The sequence below is a fragment of the Polistes canadensis genome, unplaced genomic scaffold, assembly GCF_001313835.1.
Source record: "Polistes canadensis isolate GaletaPanama2010 unplaced genomic scaffold, ASM131383v1 scaffold_18, whole genome shotgun sequence".
In the NCBI taxonomy this organism is placed as follows: domain Eukaryota; kingdom Metazoa; phylum Arthropoda; class Insecta; order Hymenoptera; family Vespidae; genus Polistes; species Polistes canadensis.
This window is the reverse complement of record NW_014569565.1, coordinates 902,510-922,685: the sequence shown is the minus strand read 5'-3', so window position 1 is coordinate 922,685 and position 20,176 is coordinate 902,510. Positions and strand designations below refer to the sequence as shown.

The 20,176-nt window shown below is 31.4% G+C and overlaps 6 protein-coding genes across 7 annotated transcripts in view; 3 read left to right on the top strand and 3 right to left on the bottom strand.

The window, feature by feature from the left end:
• Positions 1 to 2,380, bottom strand: part of LOC106793756 (protein neuralized) — an 80,648-nt gene extending 78,268 nt beyond the window's left edge. Inside the window, exon 1 of the mRNA XM_014760936.1 lies at positions 2,098 to 2,380. Coding sequence (XP_014616422.1) covers positions 2,098 to 2,131 — 34 coding nt within the window. The 5' untranslated portion in view covers positions 2,132 to 2,380. The remainder of the gene's footprint in view (positions 1 to 2,097) is intronic.
• Positions 2,381 to 2,561: 181 nt separating this feature from the next.
• On the top strand, positions 2,562 to 4,759 carry LOC106793745. Its single transcript, XM_014760922.1, has 4 exons — positions 2,562 to 3,652; positions 3,892 to 4,068; positions 4,130 to 4,244; positions 4,337 to 4,759. Exons 1-4 carry the CDS (start codon positions 3,586 to 3,588, stop codon positions 4,452 to 4,454), a joined length of 477 nt encoding a protein of 158 aa, XP_014616408.1. The 5' UTR covers positions 2,562 to 3,585; the 3' UTR covers positions 4,455 to 4,759.
• Positions 4,760 to 5,958: 1,199 nt separating this feature from the next.
• Positions 5,959 to 11,318, bottom strand: LOC106793777 (suppressor of fused homolog). The gene is made up of 7 exons (XM_014760977.1): positions 10,906 to 11,318; positions 10,141 to 10,233; positions 7,654 to 7,963; positions 7,318 to 7,553; positions 6,998 to 7,219; positions 6,694 to 6,901; positions 5,959 to 6,607 (listed from the first exon to the last, which is right to left on the bottom strand). Exons 1-7 carry the CDS (start codon positions 11,085 to 11,087, stop codon positions 6,542 to 6,544), a joined length of 1,317 nt encoding a protein of 438 aa, XP_014616463.1. The 5' UTR covers positions 11,088 to 11,318; the 3' UTR covers positions 5,959 to 6,541.
• Positions 11,319 to 11,481: 163 nt separating this feature from the next.
• Positions 11,482 to 12,536, top strand: LOC106793776 (TM2 domain-containing protein CG11103). Its single transcript, XM_014760976.1, has 3 exons — positions 11,482 to 11,844; positions 11,961 to 12,048; positions 12,123 to 12,536. Exons 1-3 carry the CDS (start codon positions 11,702 to 11,704, stop codon positions 12,450 to 12,452), a joined length of 561 nt encoding a protein of 186 aa, XP_014616462.1. The 5' UTR covers positions 11,482 to 11,701; the 3' UTR covers positions 12,453 to 12,536.
• LOC106793775 (translation initiation factor eIF-2B subunit beta) lies at positions 12,472 to 14,636 on the bottom strand. The gene is made up of 6 exons (XM_014760975.1): positions 14,578 to 14,636; positions 14,421 to 14,507; positions 13,798 to 14,079; positions 13,424 to 13,580; positions 12,936 to 13,330; positions 12,472 to 12,861 (listed from the first exon to the last, which is right to left on the bottom strand). Exons 1-6 carry the CDS (start codon positions 14,634 to 14,636, stop codon positions 12,789 to 12,791), a joined length of 1,053 nt encoding a protein of 350 aa, XP_014616461.1. The 3' UTR covers positions 12,472 to 12,788.
• Positions 14,637 to 14,955: 319 nt separating this feature from the next.
• Positions 14,956 to 20,176, top strand: LOC106793774 (coiled-coil domain-containing protein 186). Of its 2 annotated transcripts, XM_014760973.1 has the most exons (10): positions 14,956 to 15,298; positions 15,456 to 16,688; positions 16,757 to 17,144; positions 17,224 to 17,494; positions 17,604 to 18,007; positions 18,102 to 18,640; positions 18,750 to 19,015; positions 19,166 to 19,189; positions 19,315 to 19,464; positions 19,554 to 20,176. In XM_014760973.1, exons 1-10 carry the CDS (start codon positions 15,208 to 15,210, stop codon positions 19,626 to 19,628), a joined length of 3,441 nt encoding a protein of 1,146 aa, XP_014616459.1. In that variant the 5' UTR covers positions 14,956 to 15,207; the 3' UTR covers positions 19,629 to 20,176. The 2 variants fall into 2 exon arrangements, with proteins under 2 accessions (XP_014616459.1, XP_014616460.1); XM_014760974.1 differs by lacking the exon at positions 19,166 to 19,189.

The following is a 20,176-nucleotide window of genomic DNA, read 5'->3' as shown; positions in this document are numbered from 1 at the left end:
ATAATCAATAAATAAATAAACAATTAATTAATAATTACTTTATAATATAAGCACAAAATAATAAGTCAATCAACTACATTGAAGTCTGTAAAATTCTAAAAATGATAAAAACTACAAAGTTGATACAATAATCTACGTCGTAGACATTGTTATCTTTTCTAAAATAAAACGATGCATAAACAGCTCAATAGTTTATCACATATATTTGTTACTATCCGCTTGAACTATTAACAGTAACAATATTTAAAAACAAAAGTATATATATATTTATAAACGATTGAAATAGTATAATAAAAATGCAATATATATTTATAACGTTACTTGTTACAAAAAAAGCTTTAATTAAAAACCAATAATTACATTGTTACCGGTACAATTGCACATACCAGAAGAGCATTTTTCTTTCTTACCGACCAGGTAAATTGTCCAGCATAGGTGTCGCCCTAAGACGAATCTGGCAGGTCGGTAAGAAAATAATCGTACATATCCATTTTCGGAAACTCTATTTATCAACGATATAAACAACTGGGTAAACATGAAATCTAGAAGAAATAACGATTAATAATACGAGTTTTTTCTTCGCGATTTATGTATGCATTGCACTAAAAATACTTATCCTACAATCGAATAAGAGAAAAATGTAAAATTATTCGAAATTACGCTAAAACAGATGACACCCTGCCTTATCATCGAACATTATTCTTCTTCATTCAAGCACAAAGTGTAAACAAACGAAAAATCGAAATTACGACAGTCTATTTATTTTCTTTCCACGACGCGAAATGAATGAATTAAAAAATATGAAAGAGAGTTTAGAAAAAAATTAGCGTAATTAGCGAAAGAAAAAAACAAAAAATAAATTATAAACAGAGAACGAAGGAATAATGTAGAAAGAATAGAAATATGATAAAGTTATATAGGCGTATGAGGTAGAATAGCTAGAAAATGTCCTATTGGTGATACGATAACGATCGTTTTGCGCAGATCCAGTCAATGCGGCAGAAAAATCGCAGACGGATGTGATTATTTTGCATGGAAGGGTAACTGGATCCTAATGGAGACATAATCAGAAAGAGAAAGAAAGAAAAAAAGAAAGAAAGAAAGAAAGAAAAAGAGAGAGAGAGAGAGAGGGACAAAACGAATAACGCGATAGCTTTAGGTACTTCATTCCAAAAGAAGGAAAAAATGAAAATGAACGAACGCACTGCAGCGTGTATATGCGTTAAAACATGATTGCATGAGAGAGAGAGAGAGAAAAAACCGTTTCGGTAGTTTTGATTACATCGACGCACGGTCGACCTAACCTTAAAAACGAACATATTCTATCCCTTTTTCTGTCCTTCTCGAGAGATAGGTATAGACGAGAAATTTGCAGAGAACAAAAAGAAATAAAGAAAGGAAAGAAGGCGATGAACCTTCCTCTCAGATTGCTAAATCGTACATGAAAAGGACAAAGAAAGAAAGAAAGAAAGAGAGAAAGAGGAAGAGAGAGAAGTAGAGAGTGAGAAAGAAAGAGAAAGAAAGAAAAAGAAAGAGAGAAGGAAAAGTAGAAAGGAAGGAGGAAGAAAGAGGAAAACAAAAAAGAAAAAAAAAAAAAGAAAAAAATGAAAAAGAGAAAAGACAGAATGGAAGAATGAGAGAAGTAATAGAGAAAGAGAAATAGAAAGGAGATGAGAGAAGAGAGAAAGAAAGGAAGGAAGGTCGTAGGGTTAGTTTGGAAGGACGTGGAACGAGAAGAACTCGTGACAAGTTGTCACACGTCAAATGAACAAATCGATGTTTCTTTAAAGGGATCGTTATAATAAATGCTTAGAAAAAATAGTCGAGTTCAATTAGATATTAACATACAATGTAGGATAGAGAAAGAAATCTCTTTGGATGGTAAATACTGGCAAACAGGATGTCGTCTTTTTTAACGCGTTCTCTTCTATGGGGGAAAAAGGGCCCCGCGTGCGTGAGTGTATGTAATACGCGTATATATGTATATATATATATATATGTGTATACATAACTAGGTAGGAAAGAAAGAGATGGGGAACGCGTAAGGTTCACATATATATAGGAAGTGCGAGAGAAGGAGCAAGAAGACTCACTCACCGCTGTGTCCGGTGTTGCTCGATGACTGGCCCATTATTATTGTCGCACCTTGAACGATATGAGGCACGATCAGAGGCACGAGGCGATGCGGCACTGTCCTCCCAAACCCGAACTCACGTTAACTTCTCGAACAAACATGGATACGAAAAAGACCGACACATTTTTTACCCCAGTACGAAACAATAATACACAGAGTCACATTGTGCTAGTGTGATGGTGTTGTAAACCGTGCGCGGTGTGTCGCTACGGCAGAGGAGACGTGCACAAGCCTCCCTCCCCTTAACCAACCTTCTCTCTCTCACCCCTTCTCTTTCTCTCACTCTCTCACTCTTACCTCTCTCCCTCTCACTCCCTCTTTTTTCTTTCTCGCGCTGCGCCGACGAGAGGTGATTGGCCCGCGACGATGCGCGCGCATGCGCGACCCGCGACTATTTAAATTGCCTTTTCTACCTACCTCCCCAAGCGCTTACGGACTTTAAAATACGAATTATCCAATACGAATCTATCACTACTCGCGATTCTTTCGTTTATCGTTGTTTAATATAGAATTCTTTCTATTACGTATTGCGCGTAACGTTGAAAAATACGTTTAAATACGTTTAATATCAAAATTAATAATATCTTGTATGTGTTGTTGAGTTAATTTCTACTTTAATCCTAGATAGAATTGAACCGTATTTAGGAAGAAATATTGGCATTTTCCCGGGCGTTTCCGTTTCCTATAGATCGCTGTCACATTTCTGTAAATCATAAACTGCGCCTAGAATTCGCGTGTCGCATGAACATCATCATCCTCGTCGTAGTCCGTTGTCATCGTCCTTTCGTTTGTTCGTTCTTTACTAAACCACTATCACGCGATTACATTGTGAAATAGAGAAATTCAAAATATGTCGAGTAAGTTTGTCCGAGGCACCGCAAGCTTCTCGAAACGTTTTCTCTTCGTTGTTGTGAAAGATAGTCGACGGAACTGTTAACGATCTACGGTAGGTAGGCATTGAGTTTAGTCCGTGTCCCTTTGCCCTCAAATTCCTTCGAGATTTGCCAGATTAACGGTGAGGATAATGAGGTGAGGCATAAGGGAGATAATCGATCCGTTATGAAGTTATAAATCTTCAAAGGAGAGATCAGCGGGGTCTAACAACGATATGAGGCTACGATATATATCTCCTTAGCAACGTCGTGGCAAAACACTGCGTCAGTAGCAAGCAAGCTAGTGTAATACGTCGAGGAACGTTGTCGAGGCCTATACTCCCTTCTTCCTAAAGAAGATTACTCTATGGATCTAGCAAAGAACGATAAGATCAACCGTGGACGGTGGATCGAGGAACGATATTGAAGAGAAGGATCGATCCAATTAATTATTTTCCAATCGATATCGATCCTGTCATGAACGTCGGCGAAGACTTCAATCAACTTTTTCAACTGTCCAACAGCTGACGAAGATTAGTGGAATTTTTCCTGAAGATAGTTCTTTCCTTCCAAGGGAAGATGAATCGGGAATTTCCATCGATTATTTGCTCCATTCTCGTCTTACTCATAATTCTTCTACAAAGAGGTCAGTTTTTTACTCTCTCTCTCTCTCTCTCTCTTTCTCTCTATTTTTTTTTTTTTTTAATATTAGTTGTTGATCAATGAATCTTTTTAATGATGATTTGCAATGGCGTGAGAAAATCAATACGACGGTTGTTTGGCAAGTGTCGAAAGTATTTAACGTGTTGTTTGATTTTCTATTGTTCTCTCTATCTATTTATTCAAAGATTAAATTGGTTTTTTACTTTTCTCTACTATTTTAAGCTTGGGCCATCGATTGTTTTAAATGTGTTTCGATCGACGGCGATAACAAACCCTGTGACGATCCCTTTCACAATAATGGCAGTCTTGCATTTTTGGAGTCACCTTGTTTGGGTGGCCGCAAAGGTCGAGATGGTCTTTTCCCTGCAACCGCTTGTATCAAAATAGCTGGGATCTATGGTGATTTTTCATATAAAAAAATAAACGATTCGAGTATTTTATTATAGTAGACATTTTTCAGACGAAACCGGCATTTCGCTTACTGTCAGAAGCTGCGCGTTGGATAGTGGAACCCTTACTACGGATTCTGAGATCATAAGAATGTCTCACTGTGGTGGTTTCTACTTTGACGATAAGTAATTTAAAAAAAGAAAAAAAATATGTTATACATTAGAATGATATAATTATAATTGATGACAACGTTCGACATAATTTATCCAATTTTTAGATACGTTCGGGGCTGCGTTCAATCTTGTAATGATGCAGATGCGTGTAACGGGACCACTCAGATCAAGGAAACATCCTTGATCATTTTAATATTACCTATTTTTTTCGGACTCGTTTAAACGAAAACAATTTCAATTTAAAGAACAATTACTTCGACCAATGAATGAGGAAGGGATATATCTAATTACGTTTTAATCATTTTCTAAACACAAATAATAACGAAAACTGCCACGTTACGATATTTTAAAACAGGCCGCCGCTTTGCATCGAACAAAATGAAAGTCAATCTTGTGAATAATTTTGTAAGCTTATACCTTATGATACGTAAGCATAATTTGCTACCCCGTTTTAGCTTTTCACCGTCGCTACAATTTTCTACTATCATTCTGTAAAATCGATAGTTCGTAGATGAAAAAAAAAAAAAAAAACAAAATTGTCATAATCAATTTGTATATCTTACAAAATATCGTCAAAGAAATAAAATTATTAATCGAAAATAAAAGAATGTTAATTATTGATTATCTAAGCGAATAATAATGACAACTTCATCTTCAACTTCGTGTACCTTTTAACCTTTTTTGAATTCTTCCCTGTTAATCACGCGAAAGAAATACGAATTTTCCAATTAAATCCATGGTCGCGTATCAAAACCCTGACGTAAATAAAATAAATTATTATAGTATTGGTATAAATGAATGATCGATCATGAAAAAAAGGCTATCGAATGTTTCCGAACAGTTCACCGAGTTCTTCGCGCGCGTCACGTGTTGGTCATGGGACACCTTCGAATCCTTACTGGACATTTTTTTGGATTTCTTAGCGAGAATGCTAGAATTTATACTTGCTATGATGAACTTATTCTTCCAAGTGATGTGTTTCCTTAGGGATCTCTGTATTGACTCTATGAGAACGTATTTGAACGTTTTTCATGGTATCGTTAATGTCATCAAAAGCATCAAATGCGATGACGTGGAAGATTTCGCATCCGCGTGCATCGTCGTCATTCTTTGGATCGAAGCTATCAGGATAGTTTTGAGATTGGTGAAGCAGGTACGAGGAATGGTTTTGCTGTAGAAAGGATCTAGGACAGAAAATATTGGAGTCTCAATGGGCTCAAATGAAATATTGGAGAATTCGCTTCAGCAATGACATTGATGGCTATGATACAAAAACCAGGTAACACGTTTCGCACTTGAACTTTAATAAGATTAAATTAATCGATTTTTAATGAAAACTTTAAACTTTATCAAGAGTTATCTGGTTTTTGATATTTAGTAGCATTATAATATTAAAGATTAAATTTACATTATAAATTCCAATGTTATGATACTTCAGAATCCACGGATGAAAATATGGACTTGGTTTGATCGAAAAATAAAACAGGAAAATAATCATTTAAACGCAAATTCTAAAGCTTATGACTATCAGTATTGCACATGTAAAAAATCTGGCAAACGTAGGGGTCGATACGTAAAACGTCTCCAGAATACGATCTCGGAAAAAGATCTTGTTGAATAAAACATGAAAGGATTATTTTTTTCAAGGTAATATAATAGATATTCTATCAATTTTTAAAATCTTTATAAATTCACTGAAATAATTTTAGAATCTGAAACTCACATCGTCTTTGTGTAAACGTTTATTATACATAACAATGTGTAAAACCGTATTTTAAATACCATTATACTTTATACACTTTATATGGTATTTTAAATACTATACACTTTATATAATAAGTTATATCTTATTATATACATTATTAAATACGAAACATAAGGCACCATTTAATAAGAGAGACTCTTCCATTTGTTTCTATTGCTACTTATCAATGTACATACATTGTACGTACTTAAATACGTTGATACACGACAACCTGCTTGTTTCTTTTAAAATCGTTATTAAAAATATTTCGTCTCCACTTTTATATAGGCTCTTGTAATTCTTCCCTACGTATCATATATTCATACAAACTAATGCACGATTTATAATATTCATAAATTACATAAACTTACAAAATGTGTATATTCGTAAAAAAAAAGCGATCGCGTTATAAATATCCGTTTCGAAGTTGCCTTTTAATGTAACTGTATAATACTTTAATCCTTCTCAATGGATGTTACGTACTTAAACATTAGAGAATACGAACGAAATTTTTCCGTGAGATTCGTCACAGGACTTTACCTATTCTATATTATTTATTTTATTTTCAGTCATTTACAACGGTTATAACCAATTTATGTTCGGGCCAAGAAAATGTTTTTGGTAATTGAATCTGTAATAAATATGAAAGTAAAAAAAATCATTCAAGTACAACGGTAAATATAAATTTGACTAATCGTATCTAATTGTAAGACTCACTTGTTCTGGCGTATTCAAGACTTGAAATTCGTTAGCCATTTTTTCTGATAAATCTTCGGGAAGTAAAACTTGTAACCAAGGACCCTGAATAACATATGGTTTTTCTTTGGATACCAAAGTGCCTGTAACCGAGGGAGCTACTATCGTCACAGCTGTATGAGATAATATGGATTTAAACGTAAAATGCCTTCCGTGCATGACTCGTCCTCTGCAATAAAAAATATCAATCTGTAAATGATCATCCATTGTTTTACATTATGACCATGCTTAAAAATAAATCTTATGAATAAATTCGTCTACTCACTTTATTGCTAATGGCAGCAAAGAACCAGCCTCCAGATTAAACGTTAAGTGTAATCCTGGTAAAACTTTGACACAATTCATATCATGGAAGCCTGTATCTCTTTCTTGTTCACAAGGAGATAATCGTTCTGTCTTTATTATAGGTTTAATATCTTCATCGTCAGAATCTTCTTTACTTTCTCTATATTTTTCTGTATTTTTGTCACCACTAACTTGTACCCACCTAAAAGTGTCATGATACTGCGATTGTAAATCTTCATTCGTAACATTTATTTTCATTCGAAAAAGAAACAAAATATATTTTAATTTTAAATATAATACCAGCACTTCGCAGAAACGCCACTTAAATTGGATCCTTCCCTTTCAATACCACATTGAATTTTTTCAGCTACGGAAGGATCCTCTTCCATAACAGAATGCATCCTTTTCATATTCGTTAGCAACCACGGGCCGCAACCTCTAGTCGTTTTCAAAAGATTTACTACTCCTAGACCATTCCAATGTTGAGCCGATTGTAACTCCTCGGAAGTAACACCAACAATTTGTACAAATGAAACCTAGAAAACAAACAAATAATTAGATAAAATTAATATAATGCGATTAGCTCTATTATATATTATTCCATATATAATAAATTAAATTATCAAGAGAAAGTACTTCGCCATGAGGAGTTGAAACGGATGCCGGCAATTGAGGATCTCTGCCCATTAAAATTTGCGTGATGCGACCACTGCCATTGTCCAGAGGAGCATGCCATGAAACGTGATCACCAGGGAGTAACATGTTGCCAGAGTTAAAGACATATTTAGCCAGTTGTTGCATTACGTTAGCTGGCCAGGTAGGTGGAGTAGTTTCGCCTCTTTCTCGTACCAATCTAAAGGTGAGTTCAAAACCAAAACCACTTGGACGTCCTGGACCACTTTTTGGATGTAACCTTCCATCTCCATGCAAATCGGAAAGACCCAAACTAAAAAGATCAGAGAAAAATAATCAAATAAAAAAAGATACATCATTTCCCTTTCGATTAACAATAAAAATTGTTACAATTAAAATCATATTTAATAACATTGAATTCAAATGAAATGAGGATAATGCTTCATATATTGTGTAAAATAGAAAATAGCTTTCTCTCTCTCTCTCTCTCTCTCTCTCTCTCTCTCTCTATCTTCCTTTAGGGAAAGAAAAAAAGATAAAAAAGAAATAGAAAAAAGTCAAGAGGTACGGTCAATGGCAGATTATATTTAGTCCGGACAGACGAAAAAGAGGAAAGTCTCGTGCTTCTATTTCCGATTCCTTGAGCTTTTCAACGACTTCATCCTCTTGCGCCCTATCGTCATCTATATATAGAGAAAGGCACGAACTATTAGAGCAGCTGCTTGAAATCGAAGAAGCATGGACCACTTTAAAAAAGAAAGGAAGAAAAGATGCCCTTTAGCGAAAAGCCACTTGTCGCTCGTTATGCAGATATTGTCGGAACTCGTGGCTACGACGAAATCCTTTCGTTCGTCAAGAGACTCTTTCTTTCTTTCTCATTCTCTCTTCTTCAATTCATACCGTTCTATTTCCTATATACCATATACATATATACAGATACTTGGATTCACTCGACGCGAATGAAAAAACGTATTGAACGAATTAATCGACTACTTCTTAGGAATAAAAATAATCGAAGAGGAAGGACCTTTTGTTCGCTTTTTTTCCTCCTTCTTCTTTTTCTCTAGTAAGCTTGATTTTTGAAGGACAAATGCTGCCGATGGTTTTTATAGGATGAATTATATTACGACTGGAATGAGGATGGGAACGAAAATTAAAGAAAATATAGGGATGTACCGAAGAGAGGGAGAAGGAACGTCTTTAAAATGACGAAGAAGAGGAAGACGGAGATTGAAATGCACGAGATGTACACGTGTCACGTATATATATGTATATATTATGGATATATATAGGTAAATATATATATACATAATATGTGATTATTATTATTATTATTATTATTATTATTATTATTATTATATATATATATATATATATTACACACAATAATATTATAATAATATATATTAAAATTATTTTATTATATATATATTATTAATATTTTTTTTATTATATATTTACGTACGTATGTATATAAATTTTCACCTAGCCGTGTACATGAGCTGTACGCGCGCGCGCGCGTACTCGTGTACATAAAGCTCGCGGGCTTGTACAAAGAGGCCACGGGCACACTTCTACCTAAACAGGGTGACATTAACGAATGCCTGACTTCCCGTTTTTTTTATCTCTTTCTTTAGCTCGGCGTCTCTCTTCCCCTATGGCATAAAAAACGAAGGGCTGTCTTTTCTGAATGAATGATGCCTCGAAGAAGAGAAAAGGAAGAAGAAGCATGTGGCAGAGCGATGAGAGCAAAATGAATCGCCCACGTTCGATAGATGTTCATCTTTTGACGTAGAATAACATTCTTACTTCGAGTCGAAATAACTATTCGCAAAATTTAGATAGTAAGATGATGATTGTCATTTGATGGATTTATTAACTTCTATAATAAAAAAAAAGAATATCAGTGTTAGAATAAAAAGAGATATGTAAAAAAAATCTCATCGTCATTTCTGGCCATTTTGAAATGACAACAAAAATCTAGAACAACGTTTCTTAAACTTTTCCTATGATGAAACGTCTTGGTTATTTTACATAGGATAGATTAATAATAAATAAAGCAAGTAAAAAATATAAAAGTTGAAATTAAAATTATACGAGGTCTGTATTATTTTTTTTTTTTTTTGGTATAATTTTTCACGTAACCCAGCAATGTTCCGCAAAACATAATTTGTAAAACGCTTATCTAGAAAATAGATTTTATTGAATATAATATATTATTTTAATTGAAGTAATTATAGAATGTAAAAGGAAAGAGAGTTAAAGTATTTAAACAATAGATTCATTTCGAAGATGTTCAAATATAGTAAGTACCTAGAAGGGGATATATAATTATTATAATATTGTAATATAATTTACATAACGATGTTTTTTATTTACATCATAAATGTTATGCCTTTTAAAGATCACGTTCGTATTAGAAGCACATCTTACTGTAAACATCTATTTAAACATTCTGGTAAAGGAAATAAGAAGTAATTCGATACTTACCTCACGTAATGCCAATGCGGAGGCACGCCTAGTTCGGGACAGCCAGGATTTTCGTACATGCTTATATAGTCGAGAGGATCAGGACCACCCAACCTGCAAATAAGTACACAGGAAATTCGATTTATTTGATTGTACATCCGGGCTAGACTCGTATATACATGACAAACGAAGGGTGGCTAAATATAAGCTACCCTTTTCCTCCTTCATGACGTTTAAACGCTTGGCATTTTTTGTTCTAACGCATACCAAACTGTGTCCAGCAACGCAATTCGAATTCTTTTTTTCATAGAAATCTATTATATTAAATGGTGGCGCTGCTATCATCAAAATGGCAGCTATCGATTGATTATTGGTAATCATCGATCCATTTATTAACGTAAAATAATCTAATTAAATGCTTCGATATAATTATTTCTATTTGATTAACATCACTGAAATAATCTTCTTATCATTGAGAAAGTCGAACATTGTATAATATAGAAAAAGAATAGAATCGAATTATAATAATCTAGATTCTTTTACTTTTCTTGTTATCGTCATGTGTGTGTATATATATATATACAACTTTTCAAAACAATACCCGACAGCGAAATTCTCCCTAACTATGAGAATTCATCGACATACTAAAACAATTATTATATCTTAATACTAATTAATTGAAACTAATGATATATTTGATACAAATATAGACTTAATATTACATCAAAACACAATATTTACGTATAAGTTCTTAACTAGTTAAATTTGTTGGTTATAAATTCTTACCAATATTTTACAACAGCTGTGACGGTGAGAGGATTGCCTTGGTCAGGATAAATTTCTTTACACAATCCATGCAAGGCGTCCAAACCGAGTGCTCTGGCTGCTGGTGGTGGTGGTGCTTGACTAGATTGTCCTGATGAACAACCTCTATGAAATTCTTCTCTTTCGTGCATATTGTTGTACATAAAATTACGGTTATTTAGATTGAAAGAATTCGTCGTAGTAGATGTAATGCCCCCTCGACAAGTCAAGACAACGCGAAACCCTTCGTCCGTGTCGTAGAAACTCTCACGGACGAACGACCCGACGACGAATCCAAACACCGACTGACTATTCTCTTAGCACATACTGCACGACTGACAAAACAAAAGCGTTTTGGGTGTGCATCTTTTGGGGAGCCACTAGTTGCGTGCGAGAGAGACCGACACACGTGACATCAGTTCGAGATTAAAGAATGCAATGATTGGTCGACGTACAATCATGGCGAATGCATATGACCAATCGCAGGTTGTTATTACTTTACGGAACGATCTATCGAATGTAACTCGTATCGAAATGTAGTTTCTCTCTATCCTTGACAACTTTTCAATATAATGAAAAGAGATGAGACGAAAATGTCACGTAGATCAATAAGAAAAAAGTAATAACAATAATTTATCTTGAGACTTCGACTAGAACTAATTTGATCTTTTTATTTATCTCCCTCTCTCTCCTAATATAACCAACGAATAATCAGTCTTTTCGAATATAAACCTGTCAATTAATACGACGATGCATTTAAGATGTTATATTTGACAAAATGAGGTTAGATCCGACATTTCTCATTCTTATCGGATTTTACTGGAATTTGATCGAATGTTTGGTAGTTACGGCAACAAATAAAAGTACGGAACCACAACTAGAGTATAAACCGTTAGGTCCGTTGGTATTGTGCAAATTTCTGTGAGTACATGGATATTATTTATCTCAAATGACCTTCAATAATTGATATATCAGTTTAGTCTTTAATAAGTCAAGGAGATTTAAAAAGATTCATCGAAAATCCTTCCTTTTTTTAGTCCAAAGGAATTCATCGAATGTGAAGATCCAGTTGATCATAAAGGAAATAAAACTGCAAAAGAAGAAACAGGTTTCGGTTGTGTCAAGGTATAGATCAGAATGTAAGAGTAAACAAATTTCTTAAAGATTCATCAACATTTGTTTAAATATTCCATTTTCAGTTTGGAGGATCGCGCTATGAAGATGTGGAAAAAACTAAAGTATTCTGTACTGTATTGCCAGACATAGAATGTTTTGGTTCTAGAACATTTTTTCGCAAAGGTGTTCCTTGCATAAAATACAGTGAACATTTTTTTGTAACTACGCTACTTTATAGCATATTGTTAGGTGTACTAGGCATGGATCGATTTTGCCTTGGACAAACAGGAACTGCAGTGGGTAAATTGTTGACAGTAGGTGGTGTTGGAGTATGGTGGGTCGTCGATGTTATTCTATTGGTTACTAATTCTTTGCAACCTGAAGATGGAAGTAATTGGAATTCTTATGTATAGTTAACACATTGTATATATGTTTGTATAAATATTGTTAAAAATTTTATAGCACTGTAATATAAATACATTGTTTAAGGATATACATTCTATTGCATAGCTATCAGTATTATTTGATACAATTAAAATTTTTTACATAAGTACAAATGAAGATTATATCTATGTAAGAATCCTCCATTTAGGACAACATATTTTATAATCGGTTTTATAAAAGGATCTTATATGTTTTTATATAAACGTTAGATTTGATGTTTAAATAGAAATTGTCTGAACTAAATCAGGAGCCATTTAACTCATTCATATTATTATAATATTATAAATTAAAATATTCTAGTAAAGCTATAGTTCGTAATCATCCGGATGATAAAGCTCACTAAGTAATCTATAAATATATGATGGTGCATTTCCACCCCTGAAATAAAAGAATAAAAATCGTTTGAAATGAATTTTTTTTGCAAAATAAAATTAATAATGTAAATGACTTACGTGTTAGAAATGAATAATGTGACAAGATCAGAAGGTACGAAATCAAATACTGGATTATAAGCATAAATATTTTCCATAAGAGGTTCATTAGCTCCATCTAATACACTTTGCGTAGGAGAAATATGTAGATTAAATCCATCCTGTTCATGTGAGCATAAATAAAGTGGTGAAAGTTTATATAGAGGTAGTAACACCATTACGGGAACAGAATAATGTTTAGCAGCCTGAGCAACTGTATGTGAACCTGAAATAGCTCTTAGTCCTCCATTAGCCATGACAGTATGAGTACCAATAATTACTTTATTTACACGTGACATCATTGCAAAAATTGCCACATCAGATATTAAAGTAGTTTTAATTTTAGCTTTGGCTAGATTTACAGCCATTTCATGACCCTATATATATAAATAATAAGTAATATAATATAATTAAAATATATAAAACTACTATAATTATTAGATATTATTATTAAGTAAATGCATATTTACATTTAGAGATGGTCCTCCTTCGGCCACTATAACTTCAAAAGCTCTTGTTGCAGCAGCTTTTTTAAAAAACTCTTCGACTAAATTAGATTTACCAATAGTCATTATGATTTCATTGGAATGGATGTGCTCCGAAGCTTGTTGCGTGATATTTATTGAACTATAAAACAAAGGATTTAATTTACTGCAAGAGAACAAAAAATTACTTCGTTGTAAAACTTGTCAAAAAAATTAGGACAGAGATTAGAACTTGAGTCTTCCACTTTTCACACGATTGCTCTAACCTTTGAGCTATTTGAGGACTTTTAATCAACTTCCTTACAATTGCCCATTTTATTTTGTATAAAAGTGCCTAATTCTACATTATATTAAGTTACCATGTTTCTAGTTCCACTTCGACTTCATTGATATGTTCAATAAGTGCTGATTTGAGGGTAGGTACAATTATATCATAATTGGTGTCTTGATCACATTCAGCAGTAAGAATTTTATGTAATGATTCCTGAGTATCCGTTTCTTCAGTTTTATTTTTAAGCTCTGATCTATATTCTTCCCTAATTATTCGCAATATACGTCTGACCATATTTCCAATAGATGCTTCAAGTGGAACAGATTCGATCAAATATTTTCCATTTTTTGTAATAATATCCATTAAATTTCTACATAAAAAAAAAATATACATAGTTAAATTATTATTATGCTATTATACATGGTGTTTTAAAATATGTACAGGATTAATGTTTTAAAATATCTACGAGAGTAATTTAAGTACGGTAAAATAAGAAGACAAAACATTTATATTAGGCATAAAATTATATAAACATTTTTCTTTTCTATTTTTAATTATGAAGTCTAACTTTACTGAAATATTTTAATTTAGATTAACTCAGTAAAAATAAGCTAAATGATTCATGATTCTTTCAAGCAAATATATCTTGTTACATCATTTTATCAATCTTAGATACATAAAATATAAGATAAGGTAAGGTATAAAACTTACTTTGCAGTATTCCATTCTGAACAATTAATAATAGCTTTAAATACGCAAACAGTAGCAATAACAATGTTATAAGTTCCTTGGATATCTCTGAAATATAAAAATGCATCACTTATTTAGTCAATCTTATATTTGGGGTTAAGACAAAAATCCTACATACCCGTAATGAATATCTTGTACTAATTTTAATACAAGTTTATTAATATCGTCGACTACCATTTTTCTTTAGAAATTATATGTAAATATTATAAATATATTATATCTATCCAATTATTTATGAATGCGCGTGTGGTGTAAGAACTAATTTCAAATTTTATTCATTCCTAAAGCCACACGGTCAACTAGTACGAAGATTTAAGATAAAAAAAAGTTTCAAGGAAAAAAAAACTACCTAGATGGCTTTTCTTTCTTTTTTCTGTCTTATAATACGATTTCGATAAAATTCTGATAATCGATAATAATCGATATATATATATATATATCGTATATATCGATATGCATGGATTTTATGACTGCAACTGTAATCGAATGTTTTTCAGATGTATAGTAGCGATGAATGCAATTGATGCAAACATGTCGGTGCATTGACAGTTAAATACTACGGATTTTAGGTTACTTTCTCTGCTCCTTTAAAGGTTCTTTTCGCGTTCATCAAGCCTTGCCACGTATTCAAATATTTTTAAAATTGTAAAGTGTTAACGTGCGTTAAATATTTTAATCGTGAAATTTCAATAGAATCAAATGAAGTCCATATTAATTTAACAAAAAAATAAAAAGTGATTTTTTTGAAATGGATGTGAATAAGTCAAATTTGTATTCAAACGAAGATCAATTTGATAATATCGATTCTATAAGTAAATTTAAAAAAGATCCGATTAAAGGTATATAATCAATAAAAAAAAAAGATTAACTTTAGTCATACATTTGCTTGTATACGATATAAATATTAATTAATGAATAAGTTTCTTTATGAATATATTATATATCGAAGGTATTAATCGATTATTTCATTCAGTTTGTTTAACATTTATTTAACAGATAATTGTCTGCTGCCTTTAAATGAAAATATAAAACAAAATAACACTGAAGAAAATGAGAAAATTTATTCTAAAGAGAATAAGCTAGAAGACGAAGGTGATAATGAAGTATTAAGAAAAGATAATAATTCAAATGAAAATAATTCATTGTTAAACAGAGTCAGTATTAAGGCTGATGATATCATTGAAACAAGTGTACATACGAATAGCATTCCAAATGAAGAAGATACGAATTCATTATCATCGATGAACCTTGATCTTCCAAATGAACAAGATTTTCAAGAATTATCTTCTAATAATTCATCGTATATCAATCATTTGCATAGAAATCTAGATAAGACATCTGAGACTGACACAGTTATTAGTAATGCATCTGAAGTTAATATGTATGATATTAAATTAGAAACACCCACAACTAAACAGTCATTAATTGTAAGCACTTCTTCTAACTCTTCAATAGAAAAAGATTTAGATTTAAAAAATTTACAAAATAATAATAATAATAATAATGATGATGATGATTTTACAAAAGTAGTTGAAATGAATGCAACATCGACAGAAGAAACTAGTAAAGATATGGAATGTATAAATAAATTTAATGTTTTATCGAATTTGTCAGAAAGTATGGATAAAGAATTTAAACAAGAAATGAAATTACAACCATCTGAAATTTCTGTGCAAAAAGGAAAAGTAGATGGTACTTCCATGTATCGACCAACTCTCAATGACGACAGTAGACTTGTAAGAATACCACTGCCAACAAATCCAATGAGTTTAATACAATCTAATGCACATTTTATTAATAGAAGTAGGAATTTTATTAATTTCATCACAGAGAAATCGACAAATATTATGGAGAAAGCATTGTTACCTCAACATTTAACTATGAAATATACCTCAGGATATATGAGTAGTAATGAAAAGAAGAATATAAATGCAGCTTCTTCGAAGACGGAATTATCACCTAAATATTTATTGCCTCCTACGAAATGTGATACAACAACAAAGATTACAAATTCACCAGTTGAATCTGTAATAGAACAGGCCAAAAAAGATGAACAAAAAGATGTATCAAATGAGAACAATTCCAAATATCAAGTTTCTTCAATGTTAAACCCACCTTCTATTGACTTAATTAATGATACATCAACAAATATTACAAATAATTGCAAGTTAAACAATTTTGAAAAGCATATTACAACCCAAGCTGAAGAAGCTTTAACAACAACAGATGGTAAAAATAATGATTATTTTAATCTATTACAATTGTATTTTCACTTATTAATTGCAAATATTTTATAGGAGTAATATTGCAAGAAAATTTAGCTGGATGTCAAAATCACTCAGTAAATGATGAAAATTCTTATGAAACTAATTTATTACAGCAACCCTCATACTTAACACTGTTGAAAGATTATGCCAAATTAAAAGCTAATAATATTAAATTATCAGAAAGGGTAGAAGCCTTAGAAGCAAGAAATGCCACGTTGGAAACAGAAAAAAACGGAGAACTTTATAAAATACAAATCGAAACATTAGAAAAAACTGTAGATAGATTAACGTTTGAATTGCGTTCGTCATTAGCTACCCAGGACGTATTAAAAAGGGAACACTCTGCTGCTAATAAAGAAATGGAATCTATGGTAATAAAGTATGCAGTCAGTGAGAAACAATTTATTGATACACAAAGGTATATTATCTGTGACAGAAAAGTTTAAAAAAAATCTTGACAAAAAAGATATTTTTGTTTAATATTATATCTTCGATAGGGCAAGAGAATATGCTGAACGTAAATTGAAAGATGTTACAAAAGAGCAGGAACTCTTGCAGAATAAATTACGGCAGCTTCAAGGAGAGAAAACCAGAATATGTAATATATTGGATGGGAAATGTCGTGAAATAACTGAATTGCAGAAAGAAGTTGAAAGGCTTAACGCAGATGTACAGATGAAAGAAGTTAAACTCAAGTGGTCCCAAAATAAATTAAAAACGGAAATGGAATCGCAAAAAGAAACACAGCAAAAACTTGACAAAGCTTTGGTAAGAAAATAAATGAAATAAATTGTTAAACATTAATATTTCATTATGAAAGATTCTTTAACGTTCTTTAAGCTTTGTATTATATTTAACGTTATATTTATAATTATAGAGTAGAATTAATGAAATGAAGGAGGAGTGTGAACAAGTACGTAAAGACACACAACAGACTATTAGAAAATTTCAATTATCTGAAGAAAATAAAGCTATAACATTAGATCAGCAGCTTAAAGAGCAACAAGCACGATTGATTTTAGAAAGATATGTAACTGAGGATAAGGAAATGCTATGTTTACAATTACAAAAAGAAGTTGAAACATTACTAAACAGACAGCAATTATTAATTGAAGAAAACAACGCACTTACTATAAAAATACAAAATTATGAAATAAGGCAGCAAGAATATGAAGATACTCTTAATAATTTGAAGATTCTAGCGGAACAACGACAAACGGAAATTATTGATTTGTCCCAAAAAATTTCACAAATTGAAGTATTAAAATCCCAATTACAAGAGTAAGTATTTATACTTTGATTTACAAATGATAACTTTTTATAAATAAAAATTAGTTTTCTATAAATATTATATATATTTATATTGACTATATAGAGCAGAGAAGAGTTTAACATCTACGTCAGGTGAATTAGAAAAATTGCATTTAACAAATCAAGAATTAGGATCTGATATACATGCATGTCGTTTACGCGAGGCCGCTATGTTAGATTTTACACAAAAGTTAACAGATAAAAACGTATGTCTTCAATCAGAATTTACTGCACTTGAAACAAAAACTAAACAGCTTGAGGAAGAACAAAGTCCACTTCGTGATCAAGTGAATGAATTGAAAAATAAAATAAAATTGCTTGAAGACAATCTAACGTCCGAACAAAAAAGAAGAATTGAAGAATGTGAAATCTTAGCGAAACATGTGGCAGAGCAAACACAACTTGTTCAGAGCTTAACACAAAAGTTAGAAGATAGTCAAGGAGAAAATGAAGTACTTAAAAGAAAACAACAAAGAAATATGAAAGAAATAACACGAGAGTTACAGCAGTGTCGTAAAAAATTGGAGGCATTTCAGTTATCTTCATCTAGTAATTCATTGATTGTTGCATCAAGAGCTGGTTCTAATACATCCTTAAATACAGGTTTCATAGTTTTAAATATATATATTTTTTTCTCCTTAACATTATACTGGTGATTTTTGTTTTTTAATATTGACTTTTAATTTTATTAATTTTTTGTGTTATCGTGTAGGTGAAATACCGAATGGTACTTTATCTGATAACAACACTAATGGTGAAAATTATATTCATTCTAATGAACCTAATACAAAATTATTAATGGATCGCATTGTGAGTTTACAAAATGATAATGTAAAAAAATTAGAAAAAATCGAATTCCTGGAAGGACATGCACAAACGTTAGTCGAAGAAATACAGAAGAAAACAAAAATAATACAACATTATATTTTACAAGAGAATTCTGGTGCCATGGGTAGTAATGAAAGAGATAAGCATAAGGTAATTAATTAATTTTATAATAGTTTCGTTATTATAGCATTTAAAATATTGAAACGATTTCTTTATCCCGACTTGGTAAAAATACTTTAACAATATTTAGAAATTAAAGCATACTAATATATAGTATGCGTATTATTTTTGTCATTATAGCTTATCAAAAGCAGGAAAAATACTGTAAGTTACTTGTAGGATTATACATTTTTTATCCAATTTTTTTAGGATATATAAAGAATCCCAAAATATATTTTTATACTATTATATGTAAATTAACATATTTATTTTTTTAATGTAAACTATAGGCAGAATTAGCAAGATATGGAGGTATAATGGCATCTGTCTACAATCAAAGAGTTTCAGATGACAACATGAGTTTAGAACTTTCTTTAGAAATTAATCAAAAACTACAAGCCGTAGTGGAAGATATATTATTAAAAAATATGACTTTGAGGGTAATTAAAAGACATTACATATGCAATTAATTAAAGGTAATTAATATTTTTATATATATATAATTCTATATATCTTTATGTATTTGCAGGATAGCGTTGATATATTAGGCGCAGAAATAGCTAAGTTAACAAAACAAAATCAACAAAGACAATTGATGAGCTAGAAATATATTACCACGAACCTTTTTTGTTGTTTAATTTATAATTGTATTTTAAAACTCACAAAATATCGTATCCTCATTATCATTTCTGAATTTACTCCGACTTGACTTCGAACAAACTGAATTGATTGTTTGATTTGAAAGGCCTGAATAGTCCAAAATTTTATATGTAAATTAGAAACAAATTTTTCCAAGAATTAGACTTACGTATAACGATACTTTAAGCAAGTAGAAAGTTAATGCAATGAAATATTTTATTGTCATAATTTTATTTCTATAGTAATCAATTTATTTTTAAAGTCTAAGGAATGACAAAAAAAACAAAAACTTTTAAAAATATAAAAACTTCATGTTACAAACAGTATATCTTAAATAGAAATATTATCTAGTCCTTTTAATCGAAACAAATTATAATCCAAAGCTAAGTCCATAACAATTTTAAATACCGTCATTACAAATCTTTCTGTAATATAACATCAATTTATCATCTAGTCACATTATATCTTAACATACCATCGTTATTTTGATTAAAGAACAAATGAAATAAATAA